At 41.0% G+C, this 16,827-nt stretch overlaps 1 protein-coding gene across 6 annotated transcripts in view; it reads right to left on the bottom strand.

Moving 5' to 3' along the window:
• DOCK9 (dedicator of cytokinesis 9) overlaps window positions 1-16,827 on the bottom strand; it is a 287,811-nt gene that overhangs the window by 55,875 nt on the left and 215,109 nt on the right. For all 6 annotated transcript variants that reach the window (XM_068128621.2, XM_068128622.2, XM_068128618.2 and 3 more), the window contains 3 exons: window positions 15,397-15,511; window positions 14,690-14,756; window positions 10,303-10,350 (listed from right to left, as the gene is read on the bottom strand). In XM_068128621.2, the coding sequence (XP_067984722.1) occupies window positions 10,303-10,350; window positions 14,690-14,756; window positions 15,397-15,511 (230 nt within the window). The remainder of the gene's footprint in view (window positions 1-10,302; window positions 10,351-14,689; window positions 14,757-15,396; window positions 15,512-16,827) is intronic.

A 16,827-nucleotide genomic window follows, 5' to 3' on the forward strand; every position in this document is an offset into this window, starting at 1 on the left:
TCTTAGCATTGACCTAGTTTTACCTCTCTCACTTATGGTGGAATGTAGGTTATGCATTCACACCTGTTTGTCTGTCTGTGAGCAGTATATCTCAAAAAAGTTATGGACGGATTTGACCGAAATTTGGTGGATAAGCTGTGTAGGCAACAATAACAAGTATATCCTATTTTGGTTAAGGCCCGGATCCAGATCCGGCCTGTCAGTGGGATACAAAATGTAAACTGTTCAGCCTGGTGGAGGTATGTGCCATTCTAGTTCTTACATGTAAAAAGTCCATATACACATTAAAATGCCACCATTTGTCATTACAATGTATGTTAATAGAATAAGTTTCAATTGGATTAAAAAAAAGATTCACAGTGATAATAAAAAGAAGAAGAAGACTTGTTTACCACCCGGGACACTTTGCAATTATGATGAAATTCAAGTTTGTTCAATGTGGCTGAAAGTGCCGATTACAAGGTCATTCATGACGAGGCCAAGTATAGCATATTCAGTGATTTTTTAGATTTTTTATTTTTAGAATATTTTTGGCAGATGTGTCGGGTGAGCTAGAATTAGCCTGTTAGGATGACCTGCTGAGGTTTACATTTTACTTGTTTGTAATCAAATTTCACAGATTGTGAATCGGGCAAAACAACGCAAGGCTCTCAAAAACACTCATCGTCCAATCCGGAAATTAATTAAGTTGGTTTTTTCAACATTAACGTTATGAAAGAAGCAATTAAAATAAATAAATGCACCATCTAAATATTACTTCCACATACGTGGGGTGGCTGAGAATATCAGATGGGAATTGTGAGGGAATATGTGTAAAGAAAAGTAATAAAAGGAGAAAAAAAATTGAGATTAAAAAAAAAATTTTGGGGGGAGATTTTGAATTTTGAGAAAAGATCAAAGGACACTTGGCAAATGTTTGGGGCCGTACCAAAATTACATGATCGAGTTGATGTGTTTTTATTTGGATGCAAAAACTTCACCTTTTGTTCAATGACTTCCACAAAGAAAGGAAACAAAATCGATGAGGAAGCAAAAAGCAAACACATTGTTGTAAATAGAGATGCATACGAAGGAAAGTACGGTGCAAGGGAAAAAGCGGAGCGAGACAGCGGAGCTGATAAAGCAGCGAGGAATGAGGACAGAGTGAGTGACCCTTACCGAGCGGGGTTCGATTTTGTGAGATTATCTCGGTGTCAGGTAGCACAGGACAAAGACAGGCACAGGCGGTTAGCAAGGTAATGAGTACGGTACCATGTTAGCACGGGTGAAGTTAGGTCATGTCACAGCACTTGCCTCGGACTCTCAAAGGTACATGTTTGAATCCAATCTCCTTTGTTAAATTACCTAAAGTGTTATATTATTGTCCCGTCTGTACTCGATGTAAAAAAGAAAAACTCAATTAGGTCATCCACAGTTGATATTTAGGTTCTCAGGCACTTTTTTTAAATACAAAAACTCACCAGGTAACCAGACTTTTTTTTCCATCAGGGTGGTTGATGAGGGGATTAGAAAAGGGTAATTCAGCAATTACATATAAAATAAATACTCGTATGTTAGAGTTAAGGAAACAACAAAATAATACTTGAAGTAAAACAAACCCTTTATGTTTTAAAGCACACAAAAACTGAAATGGAATTAAAATTCAATGTAATTCACAGAAGTTGTTCAACTTTTAAAGAAATCAACACACAGTTAGTCAATGACCAGATTTTGGAAAATCTCATTCATCCATTTGGATCAAGCTGTTTATCCTGCAATTCTTCATGGGGGAAAAAAATGACATTTTCAATTTGATCCTCTCTCCCTTTGGAAGATCTTCAAATAATTCACCAACCGATACTCCCGGATTTATCCCCCGGATTTCCAATGATTTTAGCCCCGCATACTACCTTTATATGGAACTAAATAATAAGGTACTAAAGAATCTGACCACACCCAAATCAAAGCTGACGTAGCAAAGTAAACTGTAAAACTACACTACAAATGGCCAAGAGAGACATTGTGAAGATCATTGCCATCGACCGCCATGCGAGAGATAATGTCAAAGTTACGAGATTATCTGACGTTCTCAGCAGCACTCAATCGTAGTGCTGTCCTTTGGACAGACAGAAGCTCAGCATAGGCCTTTGTTTGCATCTGATGATATTTCACATAATAGATAAATAAAAGAGGACAAAATGGACCGCAAGGACCTGAGAACCTAGAAATCAATTTTGGATGCCCTTGTGAATCAAAAGTCAGTGTAGAGGAAAAAAGCTTAACAAAATGCATGTTTATAAATCAAAGGTATTTACACATATCAACATCATAATTATGTAAAAAATAGGGACTCATTAATTTGACTTGGATTTGAGGTTCTTGCTTTAAATACAAAAAAAATGGGTCTTTGAATCAAACTCACATCCAAATTTCATAACAGTACATACTCAATATAACGTATATCACAAAACTTTACAGATTTGGGTAAAAAATGTTAACGTAGTCGATTAATTGCGAATATTAAGGTTTATTTTTAGGATGAGGGCATTTAAAAGACCTTGTCGATGCTTTTTAGCTCACCTGGAACAAAGTTCAGGGGAGCTAATGCGATGGCGCGTCGTCAGTCCATCCGTCTGTCTGTCCGTCCGTCAGTCAGTCCGTCAGTCAGTCAGTCCGTCCGTCAATCCATCCGTCCGTAAACACTTGCAACTTCTTATCCGAAACTGCTGAAGGGAGTGTGACCAAACTTGGCACAAATGATATTTGTTGTGTTGTGACTAAAGTTTGTTCACAGCGTTAAAAAAAAATGAGGGTCTAAGGGGGTTTACTGGGGTCAAAGTGAACCCAGGTTTGACCCCCCAAAAGAGTTATTTGCTTTTTCGTCTGAAACTACAAACATGATTTCGATGAAACTTGACCACAACCTTCACCGCCTGTGCTGTACCAAAGTTTGTTCACGACATTTAAAAAAGAATCTGCCCCTTTTGGGGTCTACGGGGGGGGGGGCGTTGCCCCCCAAAATAGGTATTTGCTTTCTTCTTAGAAACTACACACGCAATTTCGATGAAATTTCACCACAACCTTAATCATCCGAGAGATAATGTCATCCGAGAGGTCCTCAATGCCAAACAGGAAATTAGAGCAGTCTCCCTTGACATATCACGTGCCTTCGATACGGTCTGGCACCCCGCTCTGCTCACCAAACTCTCCTCTTTTGGTATCCATGGAAATCTCCACGCATGGCTGGCGGACTTCCTCTCTAGTCATAGTCAACGTGTGGCCCTGAATGGGTTTCTCTCATCTCCTCTTCCTGTTCAGGCTGGAGTTCCACAAGGCAGTGTTCTGGGCCCTGTGCTTTTTCTGGTCTTCATCAATGATCTCTCTGACTCTCTTGAAAATCCTCTGTATCTCTTTGCTGATGACTCTACACTCTGTCGCTCCATTATTCATCCCTCAGATCGGCAGTCTGCAGCCCCCTCACTCTCTGCAGACCTGGACAAAATCACAGACTGGGCAAACAAGTGGAACATGTCTTTCAATCCTGACAAATCTCACACTCTTACGCTGTCTCTCCAAAAAGACCGGCTGGACAACCCTCCCATCCACTTTCTGAATAATACTCTCCAAGAAGTTCTGTCACTCAAGCTTTTGGGTCTCACTATCTGCCATGATCTTCCCTGGGAAAACCACATTTCAAATCTGGCCTCCAAAGCCAGTCGCCGACTGGGCATCCTCCGTCGTGCGAAGTCCTTCCTTGGCACACCTGAGCTCCTCACCACATACAAGGCTTTCATCCGCAGCTCAATGGAATACTGCTCTCCTCTCTGGGCTGGTGCTCCTGCCTCACACCTAGCTCGTCTTCACGCTGTTGAAACCAAAGCATTCAGAATCATTGGAATCTCCCGCGATGAAGCTAACTCCAAGGGCCTCTCACTCACTCACCGCAGGCAGGTTGGTGGTCTTTCCATCTTCTACCGACTCCTCTCTGGCCTTGCCCCCCCCCCAGCTCTCTCTGGGCTCTGTCCCGCAAATATTCCTACAGGTCGCACAAGATCTGCCTGCAACCCTCTTATGGTCAAACTGCCAAAATCAAGACTCTCTGCTCACCTTCACTCCTTCATTCCTCTTTTCTCCCGCCTCTGGAACAAACTCCCTCACTCTCTTCAATCCCACTCCATCCTCCAGGTCTTTAAAACAGCTGTTCACCACCATCTCTTATCTTCCCCCATCCAAAACCTTGATCTTTTCTACCCCCGCTAATTTCACCCCAATTCCACTTTTTTGAAATACCAACTTCTGTCCTGGAAGTCCTTGATGTCCTTGTGTTTTATACTTCTTCCCCCCCCCCCCCCCCCCTTCCAACGCCTCCTCCCCCCAAGCCCTCTCCCTTCCACACATCTCCCTGCCCTCAAATGTTGTGTTTGTGTGCTTCCCCTTCTCTCCCCATCTTGTCTTCCGCTCCCTCTTTTTATATATTTTGTTTGTCTGGTTGATTTGTTTGTGAAGTAAATGTTAGCTCTTTCACGAGCCTCGATTCAGTGTACAAAAAAAAAAAAAAAAAAAATCCGTGATGTACCAATGTTTGTTCAAGGCATTAGAAAAATTGGGGTCTTAGGAGAGGTATACGAGGTTGGGGGAGGGAGCGAGGTTGCCCCCAAAATAGATATTGTTTTGTTTGTTTGTTTAAAGTCTTATGATTATGTTAGTATGATACTACATGCTGCCCTGTTTTCTAGCAACCATTGAAATTGGTTTAAAATACCTTTAGTCAGTGCAGTGTACTGTTTATTCTACCAGGTGAGCGTCCAGGGGTATTGCCCCTATGTTTTAAATATCAAGTACCTCGTACTTTTAAAATATATATTTAAAAGTGCTTTTTTAACTTTTAAAACATTGAAAATTCTATTTTTTAAAGTACGTACTTTCTAAAATACTTTTTAAATATCAAGTGAACCTCATCTTCTCCTGATGCACCTTCCTGGAGACGGAACTTTTGTCCATGAAAGCATGTCGGATGGTCTCGCACTTTAAAGGGCTAACTGTAGATCTCTTCTCTTCTTCTTTAAACAACCACAATTATTCCCACGTTATTGGGGGGTGGGGGGGAGGGGGTGGCTGGAGGAAGCTTGGTCATTCAGAAATCCTTCAGAACTGGTTGGCCTGACATTAGACTGAGGTAAGGGCAGGTATTTGTAATTTGGCCAAGGTGCCCGCTGAGGTAAGCTCACCTACTCCTCGCAAAGGACACTATGGGATCTTTATTAACGTCTACAAACAAATGTCGGCAGAAGCGATGTCCAGTGTAACGCCCATTTGAGGGACGGTACACACATTGAAGAATCACCCTGGCTGTGAAACACAGGGACGACATTTTCTAGCTGGGCCTCGATTCAAACCCAGGCGAGACAACGCTTAGAGATGAGTGTGCATAACTCTATGCCACCCTGCCAACCCTAAAGAGCCATGGGTATTGGGTATGCTCATGAAAAAGGCTTGCAACTATTGCAGCTTGCAACTACTCAAAATATGAGTAAATGTTTTTAGGTTTGAGAGAGACGAGTTTGGAGTTCCCTGATTCTAAGATTCCAGGTTAAAATGCCACATGTTCTCGCAACTTCACTGTTGATTTGTACTGGCAAGTTTCCCGTGCCTGCACAGGATTCCAAACAGGGTAGGGATGGAGGCGGTAAAAATGCAAATGGCGTTTTCTGTTACCGAGCCGGCAAGCTGGGAGCAACAATTCACATATATTGCCACATCTGATGCAATTTAAATGCTCTAATGGCGGTGAGGTGCTTCATTTGAAACTTTGTTCGATATATGTAGCTTTTTGATACCTAAGGTCCATAATAAAAATTTATATTGGTGTCAAAGCCAGTAACCAATAGCAAATTAATGGTAGGATATCATCTAAGTTACCAATGTGCTTGTATTTTGTGCTAAAGTATAATGACATCTTCGAATGTCTTTATCCCGCATAAGATTTATGTACAAGCTCCATGTACTGCAATCCTTAGATCACTGATCCAAAGTAATATATCTGCATCCAGCCCTCTCAATGCAGTGGAGACAACCACTCAATGAATAATTTGCTAGAAAGAAACTCCATTGAGAATGGACACATACTTTCACCAAGAATGGAAACACATCGTGTTTGAAAAACTCCATCGCTGTGTGCAATGGGATCCCGGGTGATGTTGATAAACCAACCACAGATTAATGGAGGGATGGCAGAACGAATCTGAATTTCACTGGAATTAACTCCAGGTATGATCACACCCAAATTTGAGAAAATGAAATTTTATTACAAGAGGTGTCAGTAACACGAGCTGAAAGTGCTGTTTGTGTACTTTGCTGATAAATCCATACTACAGTCACAGATATAGTCACACATGAGCAAAGGTATACAGTCACACATGAGCAACTTGGTAATAGTATATATATAGACTTGGTAATAATTTGAATGATGGCTGACATAATTATGATAAATTGTCGGCACATTGGGCAAGGGGTGAATTATAGGTTCGGCCCACCGGTAACATCATTTGGGGGAGAGGGGCGAGTGGGGAAGGGAGCGCAACTGTACCACTGAGGAAGACACCCCGATAAGTTCGGGAAGGAATTCAGTGCCCCAAAACCGTTCCCAACTCTTCCTTAAAATACACCAAGGGATATTTAACATCCATCAAGCAATGCCGTAATTTAGGACTAAAGTGGTCCATACTCGGTGCTGTATTTGTTAAGAGTGTCTGTTCCGAGTCTAGGAGTCTGGCGGTTCAAACCCCAGAAAAGTCATACGAAAAACTTTTTAAAAGGTGCGTGCTGCTTCCTTGCTTGACCTTCAGCATTTGATAGGATAAGAGCATGGACAATCCCCATAGGTTGGCATCCATGAGCAGGAGGAAATTCCTTCTTCGGAAATGCCCTGCTAAGTGTGGTGAGAAAGGCGGCGCCATTGTTGTGGAGTTGCTGGTACCCAGAGTGCCTGCAAAGTGACCTCAGTCGTTGTGTTTGTCTCATCTACCGGTCCTGTTGTGTCTCGTGTATTCGTCTGGATGTCCTGTTACAAAATAATATACCAATAATGTAGCATTATATTTGAAAAGGTGGTTTTAAAATGAATGTTAAATGGTCAGTTCAGTCCATTGTTTTAGAAGCAGTCAAGTGGGTCTGTGCTGCTGTGGAGTAAAGGGATGTCAAGGCCAAATAGTCTTCTGGGGAGCTGGCTGGCTGTGACTGTGTGCTTGGCTGATAAGATAACACGTAAGAGGGGGTGAATGTCCAAGTAGCTGTGGACAGATTGCTGCAGACCGGGTTGTGTTGAGGCTACGGTCTGAATCCCATAAGAAAGGGCATGGACTGCTGGAAAGACTCATTATGGGACACCCTGAACTGAATCATGGCCACAGACCTCTACACTGGATCGTGTAATGCAGACACCAGAGGGTGACTCGGACAGGTCATCGGCCTTGGGTGAAACATATAAATTAGCCACGGAGTGCGAAGGAGATTCAGGAGAACAGGAGGCAGAAAGAGGGAGATGTAAAAGCAGACAGGCAACTCGTCTTGCCGAGGCAGGAGCGACGTAGGTTGCTGAGAGAAGGATCGGCTGTGTGCAGTTCATCCTGGCAAACTGCATGTTACAACCAGCATCCAGCAAAAAGAGGGACGTGAGTGCTGCATGCGGACCAATGGTTCCACACTCCAAGCCCGAGTTCAAGAACCAGCTGCACCCCTGTGGTGGTTGGTCCTTCTTACCTAATGGCTGGTACTCGACGAATGCTGCCTTGTTGGTGTCATGGAAACGACATCCAGACAAGAAACTCCTCTGGTCACATCGAGACAGCACTGAGAACATTGCATGATCTTCCTCGTCACTCCTCATTCATTCCTCCTCACTTCTCTCTCCTCACTTCAGCAGCCGGTGCGCATTGTGTTCTTTAATGTGCAGTTTCTGCATTCAACGTCGCACAGCTTGGTCTGTGGACTCAGAAATCACCTGCTTGATTCGGTGAGACCAAGCTCACCAGGAGGACTTGCAATGAGATGAGACTTCAACCTGTACACACCAGCTGGACAAGACTGTTTGAACGTGTGAAGCACCAAACCTGATCATCTGTAACCCGCCCGCTGAGTCTATTTTAAGAACTGATTACCTGAGAATAACTTACAGCCATGAAAGTTTAAGTTAATGCATAACTGCATTCAAATCTATTAAATGTCTGTTTTATAATCTGCGGGATTTTAGTCATTGAGTGTTTCTTTTAATCAGTATTAATTATTAGAATAGGTATTATAAAAGTAGACTGTAGGGATTAATAAATATTGCTTATTAAATCACCTGCCTCGTTTCGTACATTGGTTTCACCTGTATAATAACAGCCAGGACATATTATTGTCTGAAAACCTTTTCCAAATTGCACTGGGTAACTGGTGCATTCACATTGGTGCCTCGAGGCAGTGCGTAACAGTCCGTGTGTGTGAAATGAGTGTGTTGCAGCCTTAGATCTTGTATTTTAAAATAAAAGGAAAGTGCGCTCCTTCTGCACCACCCTATCAAGATACTCATGATATATGAAAAGCAATTGAAGACCTGAGTGGAAGAAGTACTTACAGTAAGTCACATTTTGGGCAAAGTGAGTTACAACCAGGAACTCCATCCACAGTATGGTCACAATCCATGTCTGTAATAATGTTGCAAAGTGTTATTTTATGAGTTAACTACTTCTTCCACTCGGGTCTTCAATTGCTTGATAATTTGTCTCAATGCTAATCCATTATCAATTTGACCGGTTCGCAGTCTTTTATTGAGGTTGCTGAATGGAGAAGATAAATGAATGAATGAATGAATCTGTTGCTGAATGGAGAAGGTGGATCAGACTCGGCAAAGGTTGCTGGAGTGAGATGTGCATAGAAGAAGTTTCGGGAACTGAGTGGCATGTTGATGAGGAGGGGAGTATCGTTGAAGCTGAAGGGAAAGGTGTATGCTGCATGTGTGAGAAGTGTTATGATTCATGGGAGCGAGACATGGGTGATGAACGTAGAGCAGCAACGAAGGCAGGAAAGGGTGGAAATGCGAATGGTTCGATGGATGTGCGGAGTATCGCTGAGAGAGAGGAAGACAAATGATGAATTGCGAAAGATGATGGGAATAGAGCCTGTGATTGATGCTGTGAAGAGGAACAGGTTGAGATGGTTTGGTCATGTGTTGAGGAAGGATGAAAGTGACTGGTTGAGAAGAATGATGGAAATGAATGTAGAAGGAAGTCGAGGACGGGGAAGACCGAGAAAGACTTGGCTAAAGATGGTGGAAGAAGAAATGGGGGCCAGGGAGAAAGACTTGGCTAAAGATGGTGGAAGAAGAAATGGGGGCCAGGGGGTTAACAAGGAGAGATGCAGAAAAATATGGCAAAATGGAGAAGATTGTCATGGGGACCGCAAGGCTAACCCCCGCTCTAGCATGGAAAATGGCCTTAAAATGCATGTTGTTGTTGTTGTTGTTGTTGTTGCAGTCTTTTATTGAGGTCAAAACTATTTGGTATGTTAATGCTGCAGCGGCAAACTGTATAGTTTGTATGCAAAACTTTACTAATGCACAATCACATAAATGCGGAACATCCAGCAAAGAAGGGGTTCGAATCATTGACCGCCTACACTCAGAGCGGACAGCTTTAACCATTAGGCCACCGAGTCTGGTGAATCCTTTTCCATCTCGTTTCTAACCAGTCACAAATTATTACTACTATTTATTTAGTTATTTATTTTCCAATAGGTGGGTGAGTTTCCCGATACCATTGGAAGTCATGTTTTTGGCAATGATAAAATAATAGGTGAAGCTAAATACATTTTGGCTCCCCATCATAACCACCGACAAAGGCTTCCATACTTGTTCGTCCACAGAGCGTTTCATTCATTTTCAGTAAAACTGTGACAGAATTACATCCCGTTAGCATAAGTAGGTATGTACTTCACACCCAAAATGATTAGGTACTTCAAGCTACTCCAAAATGATACATTGTTCCAGCTAGGACCTAAAAATGTTATTGGTCTCTCCAGCTCAGGCCTAAGAGATAAAATGACTCAAACAATGGGAAACATCACAATGCTGATAGTAGGTCATACTGCCAAATATTTTTAGATAACTGTTCCAACTTTGATGGAGAGATGACTAACAGTTTCCATCCTTGCTGTTTATTGTAAACCTAGAACCTTGGACCTTGTTCGTCAAGCATGCCAGCGAAATCGGATCAAGGTGAAGATGCATCAATAAAACAAAAGTGAACCAAGTAATTATCAAAGTCAAAACTGTGAGTACGTGCTTACCTTGCAATGTAGCGTTTCCCCATGTACTTAAACTGGTGGATACAAACTCTGCAGAAACACACGCAAGGAAGCATTTGGATGCTTACACATGTGCACACTGACAATGTTGAACAGAAATTAAATAAAAATGATTGAGGAAAATGGACAAACATGAGACAGACATGCACTTGCTTGGACCGAATGTCCATGCATGTATTTCAAACATTTCAATCCAAATGTTTTTCTTTTCTTTTTTTATTTCAGTCAATAGTGATTTGAGCATGGTGGGAAAGTAATATTATATATATACACTCTTGGCATTTAATATAGAATTTTTTTTTCTTTCTTGACTTGGGTTTATTTTCTTAACTCAGTATATCAATCTAGTGAGTTTCTTTTACACTTTGGTGATTTATTTGTTAAAAGAACCATGTCACTGATTGTCTGTCACAGCAAGAAGTCAACAACAGGATTATATCACAGGTGGCGTGGCAAAATGTACGGACAGGTGCATTTGATGATTGGCTTCACAGTCGGGTATACAAGGGTTGTTGCGTTCTGTATTAGTGGAAAACAACTGCTGCACGTCTCCAAAGGTTATCGCCGCTTCCTCTGGAGATGGTCCGTCAACTCGACAATGCTGTTTGTCATGGAGTGGTGGCTTTACGAAATTACGGCATGAAACAGCATGCTATTGCTCGGCAGTATGCCGAGCTCAGCAGTATGCTCGGCACATACCCAATGTGTCGGTTTGTCTTTTTGTGTGATTAATGTTAGCTCTTTCACGAGCCTCGATCTTGTGTACAAAAAAAAAAAAAAAGTGCATGAAGCTTACAACAAAGATTGTATAGTGCCAAGAGTCCAAGCTGGAGGTGGTGGGGTGACCGTTTGGGCTGCTTTTCATGCAGGCAGCAAAACTGACCTGGTTGTTCTGAATGGAAACCTGAACCAGTTCAAGTACAGGGCCATTCTGGAAGAAACATTGCTTCCATTTGCTCGTGCAGCCTTTCGAGGAAACTTTGTCTTCCAAGATGACAATGCATGGCCTCATCGTGCTCGCATGATCCAACACTTTCTTGCTGACCGTGGTGTGGAGCATATGGAGTGGCCTGCCATGTCCCCGCATATAAATCTGATAGAGAACTTGTGAGCAGAATCAACGCGTCAAATCGACCACTTGGACCAGCAGCCGACCTCTGTGCGTGAATTGCAGCAGGCCGTTGTCACTGCATGGCAAGCGATTCCTGTCCAAACCTTGGCAAATCTCGTGAACAGCATGCCTCAACGTGTACGTGCTCTCCTGAATGCTCGTGGGGGTTACACGAAGTACTGAACTGTAATTTTACTGTCTGTAATCCCAGTCGTAATTTAACTTTTGTTTTTGCTAAAAAAAATTTTGGCTAATGTGCAAAATAAAGAGATACTTCTGGAAAACGTACAGAAGTTTAACACAGTACTGTCCCTGAATTGAGTTCGATATCAGTTTACATCACTTTCAAGGATCAATTTATTTGTTTCGTAATGTCAAATGTGGTTTTTGTTTCTTTTAAAGGTCACATTAACAAAATCTAGAATAATTTCAACATAATTCCAATGAACTTTTGGTTCTAAGACATCTTGAAAAGTAAGTTCACCCCCACAAAAAAAATATTCCATATTAAATGCCAAGTCTGTATATACATAATTATACAATTATGCATATATACTGGCGGTGAGCAACCCCTAAATATTATACGATTTGCACAAAATTTTACGTTTGTGATTTCTACAATAAATGGAACCACTTTGAATGGTAAGACCATAATTTTCATGTTTGAAATTTTACCCCTATTTTAGTGCCACCGTAATATATATACATATATACCTAAAACCTAAAAACCTTCGTCCCAGTGGTCGATTCTATTTTACCCTCAAGTATGGTTCCTGGGATACAAGCCTTTTCATATATATATATATATATATATAACACTAATCAATGTATCGTCATGTGTACAAGCAGGCACATATTAAAACCACGATGTAGCCACGAGCTGCTGCTCCAAAAAAAAGTAACCGCTGCGTAGGGGAGCAGAAAGGGGGCGTCTACGTCAACTGATTTCCCCTGCCTATTCCAATGGTCTTTACTACTTAGCTGCTTGTCCTGTTAATGGCAGGCCGATGTGGCGCTCTCTTGCAAATAAATAACAGGTTTACTATCGATACTGATGACAATGAAGATTAAACAGGAATACCAATAATCACAATGATATCCAATATGTTACTCCAAATGACTTGAGACAAGTCGCAACAGGGCCTCCACAAAAGATGACACGCAATATGCACTCAACAATAACTATATTCAATACCACCGCAATATGGCCATGGACCTGTACAAAAATAAGAATGCATAAATCCTCAAAGTTTACATGAAAAAGGGCGACTGAGGCACAAATACTGATTCGGCCTCCACAAAAGCTGACATGCAACAGACACTTAACACCTAGAACGGCCCTTGGTAGAGAGAATACCTCTGCAGGTTGAACAGTTTATGTTTTGTATCCCACTGATAGACCGGATCTGGATCCGGATCTGAACCAAAATCTAATCGGCTTGTTCTTGTCACTTACCCAAAACATCCACCAAGTTTTGTCATAAGTTGTCCACAATATTTTGAAACATCATTCTATATATTGTTTTTGGCCCTATCACTCAAAGGGGAAGAATCACTTAACAAAAAAATTAAACTCTCATATCTAGATCCGGATTCGGATCTTCACCAAAATGTAATCATTTCGTCCTTGTCACATACCCAACCTCTCCACCAAATTTCGTCCGAATCCATCCACAAATTTTTGAGATATCTTGTTCACAAACAGACAGACAGGGGTAAAAACATAACCATACTGCCCCACTATGGCCACGGACCTGTAAAAAACGAAGAATGCATAAATCCTCAAAGTTTGTATGAAAACAGAGGACTGCGGCTCAAATCCTGTTTGGGCCTCCACAAAAGCTGACACGCAGCACGCACTTAACAATAACTCCGATAATTGCAAAATACATCCTCACAATGGTCACGGACCTGTATGAATTACGAAGGTTGTGTATATCCTAAAGTACATGAGCAGACGGGGCATTATTTAAAATAAACAGGGATATCCTTCTCTATGTTGTCCATGAAACAGTATTGTGGGGTTTAATCGTATGGGTGTTGAGCGGTCTTAAATAAGCCAGTGCACAAAACTCCAATACAAAGACTTAATGGAGAATTCATGATAATGATGCAGTAACCTGCAAGTGTCAATCTTGTTTCATTCAGAAAGATTCTGACCAATGTGGAAAAGGGAATGTGAGGTGAGCGTGGTGTTAAAATAGTTCACTTGAGCGAATGGATGGATTATTCATCGAATATCAATGGATGCAACAGTGGACAGGGGAAAACAAATTAAAAAGATGCTTTTTCCTTTTAATTAGTTATGCAATTTAATACTATTTTGTGAATATAAATGGCAGGTGTTAAATTAAAAACATCCTCACTGGTGACACAACTATTGTATGATCAGGACAACATTACTGGATATTCACAATTGATGTAATAATGTAAATGATGAAGTAATCATCTCCAATTAGAATTAACTTTAAAGTAGGAGTGAGATCGAATCTCATTGGATATTTGAGGCAATGCATGCAAAACATTCCACATGGTTTTGAAACGTGGAAACCGATTACAGATGGAGCAATGAACAAACTCACGCATCCTCCATCAGTACATACAAGATTCCATATACAAAATGGTCAATCAAATCAAAGCTTTTCCGCATGTCTTGTGGACAACAGCATTACGTGTTGGTTGAACTTCATATCGAAAGAAGGTCGTTCACATGAAGCATGTTAACCACATGGTAAATTTGATTCATGCTGACAAATGGGATGCACACTTTGAATATGGTAATTATCAATCCCAGGTTGGTTGGCCTCATAGTTCACCTGTCGGTGGGCTACTCAAACTGTAGTTATTGCATTTATTTAGACTACTCTTTATTTATGCCAATTATTTATCTACTATTTATTGCCACCTCTTATGTTGCTTATGATCCTTTCAATTATTTCTTTCTTCTGTTTCTGTATATAGCATTTTATATCATATGCTTATGATCTTTTTTTGTATATTTTATGCAGTTATTTGTTTACGATATAACAATTAGCCATTATAAGTTTGTGCAATCTGAAACGAGTGCTTCCCCAAATTATGAATGGTTAGTTAAGGTTTTACTGTTAACTGTTGTTGAAGTGTTGTTATTAAGGTATAATAAATTAAAGATAGGTTCAGGCAGTTATATCAAATTCACCCAAAATTGTGTTCACAATAAATGGATGATTCTCAATTTCCCTCTATCTGGACAACTTTGTCATTCTAAATTAAACTCACTCCAGGATGGTGAAGAAATCCAGGAGGTCCTGGGTAGAAGCTTTGTTCCAGTATGATAGTAAGGCATCTGTTGAGATGGGCACACACAGAATGAGAGAAATACAGAAAGGTAGCGAGAAAGGACATGCAGGCAGGTACCGAGGAGACACAGAGGCAGGTAGTGAGGAAGGATGCACAGACAGGTAGTGAGGAAGGATGCACTGACAGGTAGTGAGGAAGGATGCACAGACAGATAGTGAGGAAGGATGCACAGACAGGTAGTGAGGAAGGATGCACATACAGGTAGCAAAAAAGGCTGCACTGACAGGTAGCGAGGAAGGATGTGCAGACAGGTAGTGAGGAAGGATGCACTGACAGGTAGTGAGAAAGGATATGCACTGACAGGTAGTGAGAAAGGATGTGCAGACAGGTTATGGTGCAAGGACAGGTCATGATGAGGGTGGCAAAGAAAGGGATCAAGAAGGAGGCACAGGTGAACGCAAGGAGGATGGCCCCAGATCATCAACATGAGATGGCTCTGTATCTCAGTAGCAGCCATTCACATTTCACAGATAATACATTTTATATCAAAGCGATCTGTCACAAAGACTATATTTATTGAGGTCATAATCACAACCGTTATTGATCAAATATATATTGGAAGGATGAAACTCTTTGGAAGGTGAGTACCTGGGAGTTACAGAAGAAAGAAATAATTGAAAGGATACCTTCCGAGACACTCTTCATGATGTGCAGGAAGCAGATCAGAAGGCTACGGATCTCCCCGTGGTCCAGCTTGTCAAAACGAAGCATTGACCCACCAAGGGACGCACTGCGTGGCTCCTGAAACATGACAAAAGCAATATTGAGCAATTTCTCCTACTATATTACTGCACAAAGCAGGCATATAGCCAGCTGCATTGAAACAAAGCAAAGCGGAAAGGCAACCAAGCTGAGGCATAGACATGCGGGATTCAAGATGGAGAAACCAAAGCTTGGAGCACCAAACTCGGGTGAATAGAGACCAGCACAAAAATAACCTGGAAGACTGAACATGAAAGTCAGAAGATAATGATGGTAATTGTGGGAAGATCTGAGCTCAATAAGGCATAGGTTTTAATTTCATGTTGTGTGTCCATTTGTCTGCGCTATTTTTAAAATCTAGTCATGATACAAGTGTAATGAAAATTATTTGATGAAAATATTTTTTTAAAGTAAACGTGTTTGTTGTTATATTGGTTGTTGTGCACTTGGCAATCCAAAGATATTAAGTAGAAAGTCTAGAATGAGAAAGTGAATTAATCCTAAAAGAAAGATTGCAGTAGGAGCAGAGAGAGGAAAAGGGCAAACTGGAAGAGGAATTGTGCACAGCGGTGCTCCATTCAAAACATCGCCATGCTGATGGTCTGAAAAATCAAGCCAAAACAAGCAATTTTTAACAGAGGGTAAAAAGGTAGAAAAACAAAATGGAAAGTAAAGAAATGTACACAAAAATGGAAAAGATGGAAAAAGAACGGATGAGAAAAGGAAAGAATTAAAAAACTCAATATCCAAGGAACATTGGTATCAAAAACAAGACCAAAAGTCTAACAGCGGCATAGCCGGGCTTGTAAAATATTATAAACCACAAACACACATGATTAGCTTTTTAAACAGTCGCTAATGCTGTTTATAACATTAAACAAAGAAATTTAGAGGAATCCTGACATCCATGAGCTAAGTTTTACTTACAGAACTGAGGGAAGATCTACTGTAATCTATATACCCCACAACGATTGGGTTAATAACATGCTATCAAAAAACCAAGGCGAATTCCTTACTTCCGCGGTTGTTAGTACCGTATACCGCTTATCATTGATTCCTGAACCATACACCGCTTCAATCCACTAACTTTGTATTCACGACATTGGGATTAAAGTGTTATGGTTATATTTACTATATTATTATTATTACTATTACAAAAACAATACTACTGAAACGATACACTCCTGTATTAAGAGACCTGGGCTTAATTTGTCCAAAGCGGTCCAAAGGTGAGGCATGCGGCCTAAGCCCTATACGTACAGTATTGTTGGAAGAGACGTAACGCCGATGCTTTAGATATTTGATGGTCATTTTAACAATCGGTTTGTTTGTGTTTCACACTGAATGAAAAACGT

Source organism: Myxine glutinosa, chromosome 9 (assembly GCF_964187855.1).
Source record: "Myxine glutinosa chromosome 9, kmMyxGlut1.1, whole genome shotgun sequence".
NCBI classification, from domain to species: Eukaryota; Metazoa; Chordata; class Myxini; order Myxiniformes; family Myxinidae; genus Myxine; species Myxine glutinosa.